This window comes from Grampus griseus (genome assembly GCF_964374135.1).
Source record: "Grampus griseus genome assembly, chromosome: 5".
In the NCBI taxonomy this organism is placed as follows: Eukaryota; Metazoa; Chordata; class Mammalia; order Artiodactyla; family Delphinidae; genus Grampus; species Grampus griseus.
The window spans coordinates 131,365,384-131,381,923 of NC_138998.1; the positions used below are offsets into that span (position 1 = coordinate 131,365,384).

General features: G+C 48.6%; 1 protein-coding gene across 3 annotated transcripts in view; it reads left to right on the forward strand.

The window, feature by feature from the left end:
- EVA1C (eva-1 homolog C) overlaps window positions 1-16,540 on the forward strand; it is a gene marked incomplete at its 5' end in the record, with an annotated part of 82,815 nt that overhangs the window by 39,759 nt on the left and 26,516 nt on the right. For all 3 annotated transcript variants that reach the window (XM_082655645.1, XM_082655646.1, XM_082655647.1), the window contains one exon: window positions 6,786-6,938. In XM_082655645.1, the coding sequence (XP_082511771.1) occupies window positions 6,786-6,938 (153 nt within the window). The remainder of the gene's footprint in view (window positions 1-6,785; window positions 6,939-16,540) is intronic.

Sequence of the window (16,540 nt, forward strand, 5' to 3'; positions counted from 1 at the left end):
CCTAGGGCTTCCCTGGTGGCACAGTGGTTGAGAGTCCGCCTGCCGATGCAGGGGACACGGGTTCGTGCCCCGGTCCGGGAAGATCCCACATGCCGCGGAGCGGCTGGGCCCTTGAGCCATGGCTGCTGGGCCTGCACGTCCGCAACGGGAGACCACAACAGGGAGAGGCCCGCATACCGCAAAAACAAACAAACAAACAAACAATGACCATGCCCTTGACCATGCCCTGGCCATGGTTTTGGCCACGCCCTTGGCCTCACCCTTGACTGTCTTAGCTTTCCCTTCTTTTTCTCTTCTGCCCATTTATTGTGATATTCTCTCACATTTTCTATATGTTGGAAATAGTTCATAATAAAAAGTTGGACAGGACCAGCCTTTAGAAGACGTGAAAAGACCCTCATGAAATTGGCAGGACCCTGGATAAGCCAGTGCTGGGCCTCAGCCTGGTTTCTCCAGGGGGCAGTTAGGTCTGTTTGCTAATTTCATTTCCTCAGACACTTATTAAGCAACTGCTGTGCACAGGTGTGGGCCACGTTTTGGTTATGAAGAGAACTCGTATCTCACAGAGGATTCCTGGATGGTGGTTCTGTCTTGGGTGATTTCCAATGTCCCTTCATAAAGCGAGCATTTATTGAGATCTTCACATAGCCAGCTGCTTCTCATTCTTTAGATTCTAGGCCAAAGACCTCCTTTCTCCAGAGGGACCTTCTCTGTCCAAAAAAATATCTAAAGAAGACCCGTGCGCCCTTGGTACTGTGCAAGAGGCTCCCAGGAGGAATTGACCTCGGCAGGAACTCAGGGAAGGCTTTCCTGGCAGATGGTGACAACCTTCTGGGGTAGAGTCAGGGCACAGAAAGCTGAGTCCTTACAGAGGCCTGTGGCAGGGGTGGCACAGGGTGGTGCGGGGGCCGGAAGGAGCAAAAGGAGCCCTGGGCAGAGAGCTGGAGTGTGATCCAGGGCCCTGATGGCCAGGGAAGTGGGTGGAGTCTTCCTGTAGGGCAGCATTGAAGCAGGGAGGCTACTCGGCTGGGGTGGTAGAGGCCCCTCTGGCTGCCCTGTGTGTAACGGATTTGAGGGGCAGAGCCCTTGCACCTTACTCTGTTTGAATTGCTACAACAAAGTGCCATAATTTAAGTGGCTTATAATCAACAGAAATTCATTTCTGTCAATTCTGGAGTGCTGGGAAGGCCAGGATCAAGGTGCAGATCTGGTACCTGCTGAGGGCCTGTTTCCGCATAGGCGGCTGTCCTTTTTGCTCTAACCACACGGCGGAGGGGCGAGGAATCTCTCTGGGGTCTCGTGTACCAGAGCACGAATCCCATTCATGGGGGCTGCGTACTCATGACCTCATCACCTCCCAAAAGCCCCACCTCCTGATACCATCACATGGGCATCAGGATTTCAGCATATGAATTGTACGAGGACACAAACATTCAGACCAGAGCCCCTGGGCTTCACTGGTGGTGCAGTGGTTAAGAATCCGCCTGCCAATACAGGGGACATGGGTTCGAGCCCTGGTCCGGGAAGATCCCACATGCTGTGGAGCAACTAAGCCCATGCGCCACAACTACTGAGCCTGTGCTCTAGAGCCCACGAGCCACAACTACTGAAGCCTGCGCTCTAGAGCCCGCGAGCCACAACTACTGAGCCCGCGTGCCACAACTACTGAGCCCACGTGCCACAACTACTGAGCCCGCAAGCCACAACTACTGTGCCCGTGACCCTAGAACCCACCGCAATGAGAAGCCCACGCACCACAACAGAGAGTAGCCCCCACTCACCACGACTAGAGAAAGCCTGCGCACAGCAACGAAGACCCAATGCAGCCAAAAATAAATAAATAAAAGAAACCAGAGCCCCTCGTGTGACCCGGACATTGGGGGCCTAAAGCACTGCCGTTTAGGTGGCGGCACCTATTGCTGCTATGAAGTAGGGGTGGAAGTGAGGTCCCCGCACCCTCCTGTCTCTTTTTCTGCAACCCTGTCACCTCCTGAGGCTCTTCTCCATGGCCCCAGTTCCAGCCCCTGCATAACACTCTAATAGTCCAAGGGCCCCATGGCTGCACCCAGGTGCGCATGGAGCCGGCTGTTACCGTGAGAGCCAGTTATTCCCATCTCTTCCCAGCCGTGCCTGTGTGCAGTGAAATCTGCCCTGATGGAAGTTCTTACACCGGGGAAATTGGCTAAGGCTACAAATCAGGGCTTACTTGTATGTTTGTTTTTTGGAGAGTATCTTACCAACAGTCCTCACTAGAATCTTCTTTTCCCCGATCGTGTGCCATGCTTCACTTCCTCCCTAAATATCATCCCTTCAGAGAATTTTGGTTCCAGTGAGTCTTTGAATTTAGGGTTCATGTTCCTGTCTGCTGTGGAGCTGCTGTGTGACCTTGGGCAGTGGAGGGAAACTTTCTGAGGTACCATAACTCAATTATAAAATGAAGATAAAGCACCCTCTACCTAGGGCTGTTGTAAAGACTAAAATTACAGTGCTGTACATAAAATGCTTAGCACAGCACCTGTAATGGACTTGAGCTCAGCGATTGGTAGCTATTATTCCAAGAGGCAGATTAAAATAATTCTTGCTAAAGATGTGAATGACTGAAAGGCAGTGATATACCAATGGCTGGGGGTGCAGGGGGGTGCGGTCTGCCCTGAGTGCAGACAATAGCAGGGTGCACTGTCTGCTGAGAATTTAAAAACACAACAGAAGAGACCAAGTATCTGTCTGCATGTTAACATTGCCATGCACTGGCAGTCATAAATAATGTCAATAATAACATGTTCGCATCATGGCAGATCACTCCACATGCCCATCTTTGAAAGGCCACTGCTGATATGCAGATGTGTCTATGCATTGTTTTTTGTTTGTTCGTTTGTTTTTATAAATTTATTTATTTTTGGCGGTTTTGGGTCTTCGTTGCTGTGCACGCGGGCTTTCTCTAGTTGCGGCGAGCGGGGGCTACTCTTTGTTGCGGTGCGCGGACTTCTCATTGCGGTGGCTTCTCTTGTTGCGGAGCACGGGCTCTAGAGCACAGGCTCAGTAGTTGTGGCACAGGGGCTTAATTGTACCGCGGCATGTGGGATCTTCCCAGATCAGGGCTCGAACCTGTGTCCCCTGTGTTGGCAGGCGGATTCTTAACCACTGCGTTACCTGGGAAGTCCATATGCATTGCTAAAGAGGAATGCATGGCACACAAAGACCTCTACTTAGGCGAGAGAATTTGTTGCTGTTGTCCTTTAAGCAGAGTCGTGGTTCTACCTCTACCCAGGCTCCTGGGTCAACCGTCCGAACCCACAGAGATGTTGGCAACCCGTTTCTGGAAGGCCGCCCACACGCTGACCCAGCTCTAACACAAATTCTAGTTCTCTAAGAAAAGCAGCAATTATGTTAATGGTCCCGTTGTTTTTAGAACCCAGAAATGTCACTCTTAGGTGACAATGAATTAGTACACCCCCAAGGAACCAAAGGACTCAACATCACACAGCGCTAACCTCCAAGCACATAATGTGACGCTCCCAGGCCCCTCCATTCCAGGAGATGATTTGCCCATATTCTGGGGACAGAAATCACTGGAGGCCTTACATGGGAGTGTCCTGTTACTCTGGGTGAGTTTGGCTGGTACCGAGGCTGGAAGCTTTCGCGAACGTGTCTCAATAAATCAGAGAGATGGGGCCTACTAAATGCATTTCATGACATGCCTTAAAAAAGCTCATCTAATTTTTTTTAAATTCTGATAAAAAAAGAAAGAAACCATTCCTGTTGAAAAGTTTCCGGATTACAGAGATAAGGCTTGCTTTCTGTCCTGCGTTCTCCCTTCTCCTTCTTGGCAAGCTCTGCCAATGGAAGGCAGTTCACCAAAAATTCTTAGCATTTTTGGTATTCTTCTAGTTGGAAGGGTACTTGAGCTCTTTTGGTGTGTCTACTAGGCCCTCTGTTCTGCGTCAAAGGCCGTTGCTCACGCTGGACCTTTGAAGTCAGGCAATATTTCGGAGTTGGTGGGATTTAGTGTTTACTCATCAAAAGCACTGAAAAACTCATACCAGTGCGGATATGACTCACCGAAATCAAACCCTCCAATGTCAAGGTCAGACACAGTGTTCTTTTTATTTAGAAAAAGGAAACAGAACTTTTCTTGGCTCTAAGTTTAAACTGTTATATTAAGATTCCAGTGAGTGGGTAAAGGGCCTCCTAGACATTTGCTTAGTCATCACCTGACTTCTCCCTCCTCTGATGGGTCCTCAACTATGTTCACATACTAAAGAGAATGATGAGCATCTGTGAGGATTCTGTGAGCATCTGTAACCTGGTTTCTGCTCTGCACCTTTCATTCATGAATCTTCCCATCATCATGTTTTAAAGAACCATTGCCCAAGTTTTCCAGCGCCAGAGCTGATGGTAATCTTGAGATCCTAAAATGTTTCCTTCAAGCAGTTCAAAAATTTGGCCTCACTGCTACGTCTCTGTTTTCAGGAGAGAGGCATGGGAATTTACAAGTTACCGAAAGGTGGCATTTCTATTAGGAAATTATTCTCTTTCATGTTTTAAGTTTGGGACTTAAGCATCAGCGATTCCAGGATGTGAAGGTCCCACCGGCCACCGTTGCGCTGTTGTTTACTGCTCACGCCTTCTTCTGCAGGGAATTTCAGATTGGTTTGATCACAACCCCGAGTGAGAAAAACATTTTACATTTTGGCCCTACATAACGCACGCTCAACTGAAAAAATCTTTTATAAACTACGGTTTATCCTTACTTTGCGTGATGCACTTTGATGTTTTCTGAACTATTCTTTATTTTTTTAAATTTTAATCACAACTCAGCAAATTAATTTCATGACCTCAAATGACAATTGGAAAACTTTGGTTTCAGGGGATCAGGCTATACCTCCCATCCAGGAAAGAAAAGTGGAACAAAAACATGAATGGGAGAGAGAAGTGAAAGACAGGTTGACTGTGAGGGTGATGGAGGGTGTGGGCTAGTTTTCCTTTCTGTTTCTTCCCGTCCTAGGCAGCCCGTGACACCCTGAGCAGCTCGTGGAATTTAGCTCTCGCTTGCTGTTGACACCAATGCTTGTCTGGCTGAAAGATGTGCCTCAAAGTAGAAAAAACTAGGACTGGGGTGATAGAGTGGGGCTAGCATTTTTTCATGATTTTTCTTATACAGACGTTTGGGTGAGGGAGGGAGAGAACCCCACATGCAAAGAAATGACCACGGTCCCCTTTATGTTTTGCTTTGCTTTTATCTTGCAAGATGTAAAATAAGTGGGAGGCTAGGAAAAGACATTTATAACATGTAAGAGACCAAAGTTCAAAAGTTAGCATCCAGTATCTATGAATCACTCCTACAAGTGATTTCTAAAGATCTGAAACACAACATGCAAAGGATGTAAAGAGGGGCTCACGGAAGGGCTGCTTGGAGTAGTAAGTTCACTGATACATTTAAAGATCCAGAACAAGGCCTAAGTTCAGAGAAGGTGTAAACATCAGCTATTGTTATTTTTAAAATGTCTTTGTTGAGGTGTAATTTACATAGCAAAACATTCACCCATTTTAACTGTACAATTCAATGAGTTTTAGTAGACGTACTGAAGTTGTGCAGCCGCAACAGTCCAGCAATAGAATATTTCCATCATCTGAAACTATTTCCTTGTGTCCATTTGCCATTGTCACTTCGTGTCCCCAGCTCTCAGCCTCAGAAGACCCCTAATCTTCATTCTGTCTCTAGAGGTTTGCCTTTTCTGGATAGCTCACAGAACTAGAATCATACGTTAGGTACTCTATTGTGTCTGCAGTGTTAAGTATTATTACTTTAAAAAATCAAATCATTATTAAGACATTTTAGTCAATTGAATGGTTTTGGGGGCACTCTTTTAAAAAAAACCAACGAACTATATTTTCTCCAGGGCGCATGTATAATGTCAACTCTGTATGACGTTGCAAAGGGAAGTGTCACTGTGGTGCACGGAATAAACATAAACTTTTCCTGAATTCTTTGGAACAGACTATAAGCTGGAATCGTCCTCTCCTAGGACCCACGCCAGCACAAGGGCTCGTTGTTCCTGGATCACCAGACTTGGGGCCAACTCTTCACACCTCTTCAAAGAGGGATTCTTTTATTTTTTTTCAATATTCTTTTTCATATTCTTTTGCATTCTGGTTTATTACATGATATTGAATATAGTTCCCTGTGCTCTACAGTAGGACCTTGTTGTTTCAAAGAGCGATCCTTCACAAACACCGTGCCTTGCTTTTTTTCCTTGCCTAGACAAGGACATAATTTACTTTCCTATCATTTCGCTTTCTCTTTGTAAATACACGAACGGAATACTAGAACGTTACGAAGTTGGGTGGTGCTGTTTAGCTGGACTCTCTCCTGAACTTAATCTTCCATCAGGTAATTCCTGGTATTTACCTGTGTGAGTCCCAGTATGGCATTTGAGAAGAGGCTCCCTTCGATTAAGGAACGTGGGACCTCAAGTGGGGAGAGAGAGAAACTCCCTTTATGGCCTGGCCCAGGACCTAGCCCAGGGAGCCCTGCTGTCTTCACCCTGGCATCTCTCCTCCTCCGTTTGGTCCTTAGGGTAATTCCTGGGTCTTTGCACTTGTTGACCCTCTTCCTGCAGAGGATTTTGCAGGGTCAGAGAGCCCATGGCAGGCAGGACCATCCCGACTCTTCCCTTCCTGGGGTGCAGCCCCCCGGGGGATGGGACCTGGCCGGGGCACGGGCAGTGCTTTCTGATTCCTTCTGAGGAAGCTGATGGTGCCACCTGTTTTTGTTTCTGCTTCAGATGAATTAAAAAACAAAACTGTGTGTGAAGACCACGAGCTGAAACTGCACTGCCACGAGTCCAAGTTTCTCAACATCTACTCAGCGACCTATGGCAGGAAGACCCAGGAGAGGGACGTCTGCTCCTCGGAAGCCACGTGGCTCCCCCCCTTTGGTATGTGTCTTTATGTGGCTGTTGTCAGGGTGCTGTCGGAGATTAGGGCTCCGGTCCCTAAGGAAGGAGGCCACGCGCTGGCTGGTACCTGGACTAGAGGGAAAGTCAAGGGCAGGGGGAAACCACCCCCGAGGGTCCTGTCTCCCTCTGCCCCACATTCTGGAATCCGTCTGTTGTTCAGTTAGTCTACACCGAGTATTTACTGAGCACCTGCTGTATGCAGGGCCTGTTGTAAGCATGGGGGAGTCATCGGCGACCAGCACAGAGTCTCCCTGGAGCTGACCTTCCAGCAGTGGATGAGAAAGCAGATAATAAACGAGCTAATGTGTCGCACTTCCGGTGCCCATAAGCATTAAAGGGAAAAGCACATGAGGGAGGGAGGGAGGGAGGGAAGGCCGGAGAGCACGCGGAGGGTGCTGCAGGGAGGCGCAGTGCTGTGGACTGATGGGTGTGCTGAGCAGAGACTCGGAGGGGCAGAGCCTGCAGGTCCTGGGGACGGCGTCCAGGCGGGGAGAAGAGCCCATGCTAAGGCCCTGAGGCTATGTTCAGGGTGGAGAAGAGCTCAGTGAGTCATTCTTAGAAGTCCGCAGTTTGGAGCTAAGATGATGACCCGACACACCTGAGAGCTCCACCCTTCAAAGTCACCCTCTGTTATTATTAGGGTTCTCCAGAGAAATGGAACCAATAGGAGATAGGTGGATAGATAGATAGATAGATAGATGATAGGTAGATTGATAGATAATTGATAGATAGATGATAGGTAGATTGATAGATAATAGATAGATAGATAGATAGACTGATTTTAAAGAATTGGCTCACACATTTGTGGAGGTTGGCAAGTTTGAAACCTGCAGGGCAGGCTGGCAGTCTGAAAACTCAGGTAAGAGTTGATGTTCAGTCTTGAGTTTGAATTCCACAGGACAGCAGGCTGGAAACCCTGGCAGAAGTTCTATGTTGCAGCCTGGAGAAGAACTCCCTTTTCAGATGACCCCAGTCTTTGCTCCTAAGGCCTTCCATGGATTGGTTGAGGTCCACCCACGTTATGGAGGGTGATCTGCATTACTCAAAGTCTGCTGATTTACTGTTAGTCATATCTTTTTTTTTAAATTGAAGTATAGTTGATTTACAATGTTTCAGGTGTACAGCAAAGTGATTCACTTATACATGTATATGTGTGTGTGTGTGTGTGTGTGTGTGTATTCTTTTTCAAATTCTTTTCCATTATAGGGTATTACAAGATATTGAATAGTTCCCTGTGCTATACAGTAGGTCTTTGATGTTTGTCTATTTTATATATAGTAGTGTGTATCTGTTAATCGCAAGCTCCTAATTTATCCCTCCCCCCCTTTCCCCTTTAGTAACCATAAGTTTATTTTCTATGTCTAAGGTTAGTCGTATCTTAAAAATACCTTCCCAATAACATCTAGACTGGTGTCTGACCAAACCACTGGGCACTGTAGCCTAGGCAAAATGGCACATGAAATTAACCATCACACACCCCAATCTGTGGTGGTGAAACGGCCTCAGCTCCACCCGCCGTGTTACCAGAGAGAACAGACCAATTGTGAAACGGCCCAAGAAGTTGCACTTTATTCATCAAACCTGAAATGAGCTCCTTAATGTGTTAAATTGCTGCAATCGATTCCTGGATCACATGTGAAATTAAACATTAATTTAAAAAAGAAGTTTATACATAACTAATATCTTGGATCTGAAAAAAAAAAAAAAAAGAATGTAAAGTGACCTAGCTACACAGGCACACTCTTAGGCAAGGCTGGAGAGAGAACCAAAAAGCAATTCACAAGGAACACGTGTCACACGTGTCTCCGAGGCCCCTTGCCCAGCGTTCAGGGAAGGTAGAAGGTCGTCTGAAGGACAGCCGAGGCAGACAGCAGAAGCAGGCCGAAGTGGGCATCCGGCCGCTCTTAATTAGGTCCCGTCTTAACAGGCTTGCCTGCCACGTGGGCAGAGAGACCCTCGTGAGGGTGGCTCCTGCTGTCTGTGCATAGTGCCCGGTGCTCCAGCAAGTGACTTGTGAGTTTGGAAACTCCATTCTCCCTCCCATATAACATCTCCCCGTGTTCACAATGTCTCCACCCCCTTTTCCCTTGTTCCTGCTGCTGCGTTAGGTCAAAGGACCATTGCCTGGTCATCGCAGGAGTCCCCCTGTCCCTAGGCATGGCTTTCTCCCCTGGGTGGCCAGAGGTACCTTCTAAAAGGCAAATCTGATCACTGAACATCCTGCAGGGGCTCCCTGTATCATCTGGTTTGCTTAGCTGGACAAGGCACCCTTGGTGATCTGATCTCTTTCGACAGAAAGCGACTCCACTTCTTAATATCAGTGTGGGACATCCCATTTCTCGGGCTCACTGAGTCTAGCTTAGCCATGCGTGTTTTGGGAGACAGCAATAAGTAACATCTATCCTAGGAGTTAGTTTGAGCAGAAGTTGGTCAGCCAGGTAGGTAGATCTGTGTGCAGGCTGAATGACTGACGTTCCGTACGTCACTGCCTTAGGTTCCTGGGAGGTTGGTTGGGAGTTGGGTTTACAGGGAAAAGTCATCAGCCAAAGAAAACGTTAGCAGACCCCGTGGTTAAAAGACAGGTTTCCATAGAGAGTTCAGGGAATCCTCAGGTCAGCTGTGAATAAGCCTTGTTGACTCAGGAAAGGGCTGTGAATGGGAGACTGTGCCCCTTGCTTGGCTGTTCAGTTATTAAATCCTGAGCCCTGGCCAAGTCACATGGCAAAAACAGCCTGCCAGGGCTTCCCTGGTGGCGCAGTGGTTGAGAGTCCGCCTACCGATGCAGGGGATGCGGGTTCGTGCCCCGGTCCGGGAGGATCCCGCGTGCCGCGGAGCGGCTGGGCCCGTGAGCCATGGCCGCTGAGCCTGTGCGTCCGGAGCCTGTGCTCTGCAGCGGGAGAGGCCACGGCAGTGAGAGGCTCGCGTACTGCAAAAAAATAAATAAATAAACAGCCTGCCCATCCCTCTCCCCCTTCCCACCCTCCCCTCGCAGTTGCGTGCTTCTGCCCATGGCCCCTTGAGTGCCCGTGAGGGTGAGGGTCAAGCTCTTCACTGCATTCATGAAACGCCACCCAAATGCCAGAGATCCACTGGCCCCAGGCTCTGCAGTGCGAAGGGGTCCAAGGGAAATGAAAGGGTCCTTGCGGGTCCCCCTTCCGCTCACTGTCTCGGGTCCCCCTTCATCTCACCATCTCGTGTGCCCTTCACCTCACCGTCTCGGGTCCCCGTTCATCTTGTCCCACAGCCTTACGTGGAGGCCTCTGGTTTCACCTTTCGGGTTAGCACTTAAGGGCAGAACCGTGCATGTGTGCAGAAATATGAACCCCTGGCTGCCTGTGCTGGTGAAGTTTCTTGATCTAACTGAAGGCTAAGAAATACTCCACTTCTTGGCCCAGGTAAACTGTACGTAAGGGTTTTAAACTGAATTTGGCGTGTTCGCCCCACAAAAATCATCAGTTTTCCCTCTGATATAAACACACTTTAATATCACCCACTTTAAAAAGCACCCTCTTTTGACCCCCTGTCTCCCATCCACTGCGTCTGCAAGTCCTGTGGACTCTCCCCGTACCCAGTATCCAGACTGTTTGCTCCCAGCCCACTCAGGGCTTCTCTCCCCTGGACCATCTGGGCTGCCTCTTGACTGATCTCCGGCCTCGCTTCTTGATTCCACACCCTCCCTGAGCCCCTTCCTCACTTAGCAGTCAGAGGGATTTTATTTAAATCAAATCAGATCACATCCCCCGACCCCACTTAAAGCCCTTCACTCTGTCTACTGTAGAATAAACCCAGTCTCCCAGCTGTGGTGCGCCTCTCTCTCTCCTTCCTTCACTACCTCTGGAGCACTCCACACTCCTTCATACCCCAGGGCCTTTGCACAAGCTCTTCCTCTGGCCTGGAATCTCACCCCACATCTTTGCATGGCCAGCTCCGTCTCGTCATTCGGGAATCAACTCAGATGTCATTTCAGAGAGGTTCTCCGAGGCAGCCTGCCAGCACGGCACCTTGTCCCTGCCATCCCACTCGAGCTGTCCCCATTTGATTGTCTTCATAACGTGGAAATAGTCACTTACGTGCATATGGTCTCTCTCACCTGGAGAAGGCCAGCACTGCAGAGGATATGCCTCTTTTTTCCTGTGGAATTCCCAGCAAGCAGAGCAGAGCCTGGCACAGAGCAGGTGCCCGTGTGAATCTCGAGCCCTGTGAATGAGTCAGAGCCCCCCTTCCTAAGTGAGGCACCCACACTGGCCTCCGGCGGGTGGATGGTTGCCGGCCTGGAATGTGGGCCTGGTGTTGTCACAGCTTCCAACCTCTCATGAGATGCTGGGAATCTGAATTTTTTTTTTAATGTGAAATTTTCCAACTTTTAAAACACCGTGCAAGCCAAACAAAACATGCCTACGGGCCACACCCGGTCCATGGGCCACCGGTGTGTGATCTCTGCTCTCAGTTCTAAGTTATTACTGCAGCTGGGCCTCAGCGCTTCGAAGAAGGAGAAAGGGCTGTTTATTTTTAACCCCGGAACCTGGTGTGAACTTGGGAGGATGGTTGCCTAAAGGCCAAGTGGTCGGGTCTCACCTTGGGCCTCTGAAAGGGGATGTGTGTGCTTTTCCTCTTGCATATAAGCTAAAGTCTGGTGCAGCCCCACAAGCTCAGGGTCTGGGTACCCAGGGCAGCCCCGCATACTCGGTCAGAAAGCAGGGCGGAGCGGGGCGTTAGCACGCAGATACCCAGCGAGAGCATTTCCACTTCTTTCTAAAATATAATTGTTGTGATGATTGTTGTTCTGCACAAGCACCGTCATTGTATTGAACAGAAATAAGAGAAAGATTCAGCCACAGATTTTTCCCATCAAATGAAAAGATTTTTCTTTTCAGGATCTCTTCCAAGTCCTGGTGTATGATGAGCAGAGAACAACTTTTACATAATGGCAATTCTGAAGTAGATACATTTGAATTCTGCTTTGAAATTTAACTTTATGTCACGGGTGGTTTTCCACATGACCAGTGAATTCCTGACAAAGTCAATCACTCTCTTGTTAAAGGGATACAATATATACTTTACTTACCCATTCCCTGGTGGCTGTTTCATTGCTTTTTTTTTTTAATTAATTGATTTATTTTTTGGCTGCATTGGGTCATCGTTGCTACATGAGGGCTTTCTCTAGTTGCGGAGAACAGGGGCTACTCTTCATTGGGGTGTGAGGGCTTCTCGTTGCGGTGGCTTCTCTTGTTACGGAGCACGAGCTCTAGAGAGCAGGCTCAGTAGTTGTGGCGCTCGGGCTTAGTTGCTCCGCGGCATGTGGGATCTTCCCTGACCAGGGCTCGAACCTGTGTCCCCTGCATTGGCAGGCGGACTCTTAACCACTGCACCACCAGGGAAGTCCCTATTTCATTGTTTCTGATTTTTAAATATCATAAACAATGTGTAAGGAACCTGTGCTTGTAGCTTTTTCTTTCCTCTGGTTTATTTCCTTGGGATAAATTCCCAGAAGTTTTATTCCAAAGGAGGGCATGGGCATGTTTACAGTTCTTCCCATGTACCACCAGAGGTCTTTCCAAAACCTTTTCATACCAGTTTATGTGCATAAACAGTGACGTAGAACTGTGGGTTTCCCTGCAATTTTTGCAGCATTCTGTATGATTTTTCTTCATGTTTCCAAGTTAATAGGTATATAGTGGCCTTTCTGTATATTTTTTATTTGCTTTTCTTTGTTTATGAATGACCTTGAACCTTTCCCCTTGTGTTTGTGGTTATTGCATTTGTGCTTTGCACACACTGTGTCTCTAGCCTTTGTCCTTTTGTTGTTGTTGAGATCTTTATTTTTTCCATTAATTTTTATGAGCTCAAGACAGAGTAAAGATATGAACCCTTTATACATTTTTTTCTGCTGGACGTTTCCCATGCCACGGTATATTTTTTTCTGAACTAGTAGTCCAGGTTTGCTATATAGGGCTGGTTGCGTCTGTGTACTTCATACATAGGATAAGTTCAAAGGGAATGGGTTGAGTGGTGGTGGAGAGGGGGACGCCCCTGGTGGGAGTCGGGCAGGTACATGTGGTCCCCACATCATGGTGTGACGGCATCATGTTCCCACAAGCATCCTCAGGGCTGCCCAAGGCCTGGCCGTCAGTGCCTCCCATAGCGGGACCCAAGCTTCTACTGGACATCCCCAAGGATATGAGGGGACTCATGCTGTCCTCGGCAAGGCCTCCGGGTCTGGGCTGGGAGGAGGGCAGACAGAGTCTCCACGCTCTATGGGTGATACTCTAAGCTGGTCCCATCTGGAATGTATCAGGGCAGGCGCAGCCATGGTGAGGCGCTGGTCACACACCACACCCTGGCCTTGGACAGGGCTTCCCAGTCTTCCCACGTCATCACACACAGAAAATTATATTTGCATGGCACAGAGGGGTAAAGGGAGGCACTGCCCATACCCAAAATCAAGAGTCCAAGGGAAGCCTGGAGGCCTGAGGAGATGCATTCAGTGTACCTGTGTGCATTCACTGGTTTTGTCTTTTTTATAATTTATTTATTTTTGGCTGCGTTGGGTCTTCGTTGCTGCATGCAGGCTTTCTCTAGTTGCGGCCAGTGGGGGGCTACTCTTCGTTGCAGTGCATGTGCTTCTTATTGTGGTGGCTTCTCTTGTTGTGGAGCATGGGCTCTAGGTGCACAGGCTTCAGTAGTTGTGGCACGTGGGCTCAGTAGTTGTGGCTCGCGGGCTCTAGAGCACAGGCTCAGTAGTTGTGGCGCACGGGCTTACTTGCTCCGCGGCATGTGCGATCGTCCCGGACCAGGGCTCGAACCCGTGTCCCCTGCATTGGCAGGTGGATTCTTATCCACTGCGTCACCAGGGAAGTCCCTGCATTCACTGTTGAAGTTGGGAAGCTCTGCCTTGAAGATGCACTTGGCTCAGGACGCAAAGGTTACTGATGCTGGGCTTGTCTTCAAGGCCCTTGGACTCGAACCATCTCCTCAAGGTCCTCCCAACTATGCCCACTTCCCAGTCCCAAAGCTACTTCTGTAGTTTTAGGATTTTCTTTCCCCAGCAATGTGTATTTGTTTTCTTTTCTTTTATTTTTTTAAATTGAAGTATAGTTGATTTACAATGTTGTGCCAGTCTCTGCTGTACAGCAAAGTGACTCAGTTATACACAGGTAGACATTCTTTTTTATATTCTTTTTTTTTTTTGCGGTACGCGGGCCTCTCACTGTTGTGGCCTCTCCCGTTGCGGAGCACAGGCTCCGGCCGCGCAGGCTCAGTGGCCATGGCCCACGGGCCCAGCAGCTCTGCGACATGTGGGATCTTCCCGGACCGGGGCACGAACCCGTGTCCCCTGCATCGGCAGGCGGACTCTCAACCACTGCGCCACCAGGAAAACCTCTCTTTTTTATATTCTTTTCCATTATGGTTTATCACAGAATATACTTTTGTGTGCTATACAGTAGGACCTTGTTGTTTACCCATTCTAAATGTAATAGTTTGCATCTACTGTATTTGTTTTCTATTGCAGAGTAATGAAATATTCCCAAATTTAATGGCTTAAAACAAAAATGAACATTTATTACCACACCGTTTCTGTGGGGCAGGGATTCTGGGATACCCTAGTTGGGAAGTTCTTGCTTAGGGCCTCATGGTGTCTCATGGTTGCAGCTGGCATGTCGGCTTGGGCTGCAGTCATCTGAGGGCTGGACTTCCAAGGTGACTCACTCACATGGCGGGCAAGTTGGTGCAGGTTGTTGGTGGGAGACCTTGGTTCTCCCCACATAGGTCTCTTGAGTGTCCTTGAGACATGGCAGCTGGCTTCTCCCAAAGCCCAAGATGCAGAAGAGCAAATGGAAGCCACACACCGTCACCTCCACCCAGCTCTATGGGTCTCACAGACCAGCTGATTCTTTGAGGGAGGAGGCTACACAAGGGTGTGAATTCCAGGAGGTTGAGACCATTGGGCGCCATCTTGAAGGCTGCTACGGGCTGAACTGTGTCCTCGTAAAATTCCCGTGTTGACATCCTAACCTCCAGTACCTCAGAATTGTGACTGTCTGGGAAGATGGGGCCTTTAAAGAGGTGACTAAGTTAAACCGCGGTCATATGGGAGGGCCTTAATCCAACATGACTGCTTATAAGAAGGGGAGATCAGGACACGGACACACACAGAGGGAAGACCATGTGAGGACGCAGGAGAGGTCAGCCATTTGCAAGCTAAGGAGAGAAACCTCAGAAGGAGCCAACCCTCCTGACATCTTGGACTTCCGGCATCCAGAACCAAGAGGAAACAAAATTCTGTTGTTTAAGCCACCCAGTTTGTGGTACTCATTACCACGGCCCTATAAACTACTACAAAGGCTGACTGACCGTCACAGCTGTCAAAAAGTGACATTTTACCGTCACACAGGTTCAAACACAGGTAGATCTGGTGTCTCTTCTTGAGGGTGGTGACCCAAAATTTCTGAAAGATCTTAAAGCAAGTCAGACCCCTCAGCACTTATGGCTCTTTTTGGGACTTCCCTGGAGGCCCAGTGGTTAAGACTCCCCATGCTTCCAATGCAGGGGGTGTGGGTTCAATCCCTGGTCAGAGAACCAAGATCCCACATGCCGTGTGGCATGGCCAAAAAATTTGAAAAAAAAACCCGAAAACTTACAGCTCCTCTAGTGGAAGAGAAACTGAAAGAAAGGTATGGAAGTGATCAGCGTTGGTTCCAGAGAAACACCAGTGAAGCAGCATCCTAACACAGAACCTTCCCACAGACCCGGGCGTGAACTTAGGAAAGCAGGCCTCCAGAAAGTTCCCTTCGCTGGGCCTCCACTATGGGACGTCATTTCCTGCTGCAGCTGCATTTTCTGGATGGGCTCCAGGGACTCTATTTCCTTAAGAAGTGAATGAGAAAAACGACACAATGGACGTCAAAGGCTGGGCTAAGGCCACCCCAAGGCCAAGTGTGGGCAAGCCTGGACTTTTCAGCCAAAGATCAAGGTGCCAGGGATTCCCACTGCCAAGAAAGTCTCTTAAGAGCAACCAGCCTAATTATCTGAATAAACACAGGTTGTAAAGAGCGATTAACTTCAGTTTCTGTTAAACAGTAGCCTCCCCCCCCCAAAAAAAAGTTGAATATCTTGTTACCACATGTATTGGGGTGGAGGGTAGTTTGCCAGGCAGAGAGGTGCAAACAGAATCAGCCTGGGAGGGAAATAACCACTTTAAAAAAAGAATCCTGCCAATGGTTCAGAGCTCAGCATCAACAAGGAAATGGTCAGACCCGAAGTGGACCTGAATTACCTTGGGCCTCTTCCTAAAAACACACTGTGGCTTCTTTCCTTCTCACCAAGATAAATTCTTTCACTCCCAGGGTAGCTGTGAGTGCAGAAGCCTGCCTCTGTAAATCACGCTGGTCACAGGACCTCCTGGGTGCAAGAGGATTGTCGTCTTACAAATGGGAGTCTCTTCCCCCCGCCCTTCCTCTGTGAGCCTTAAAGAATACGGTCAGGCACATGTCCTAAGAAAATATAATGTTTCAGGGCTCTTATACCGTTCTGGCAAGAGCATGAATTGGTACAACTCTTCTGGGTAACGGGTTGGCAGTGTG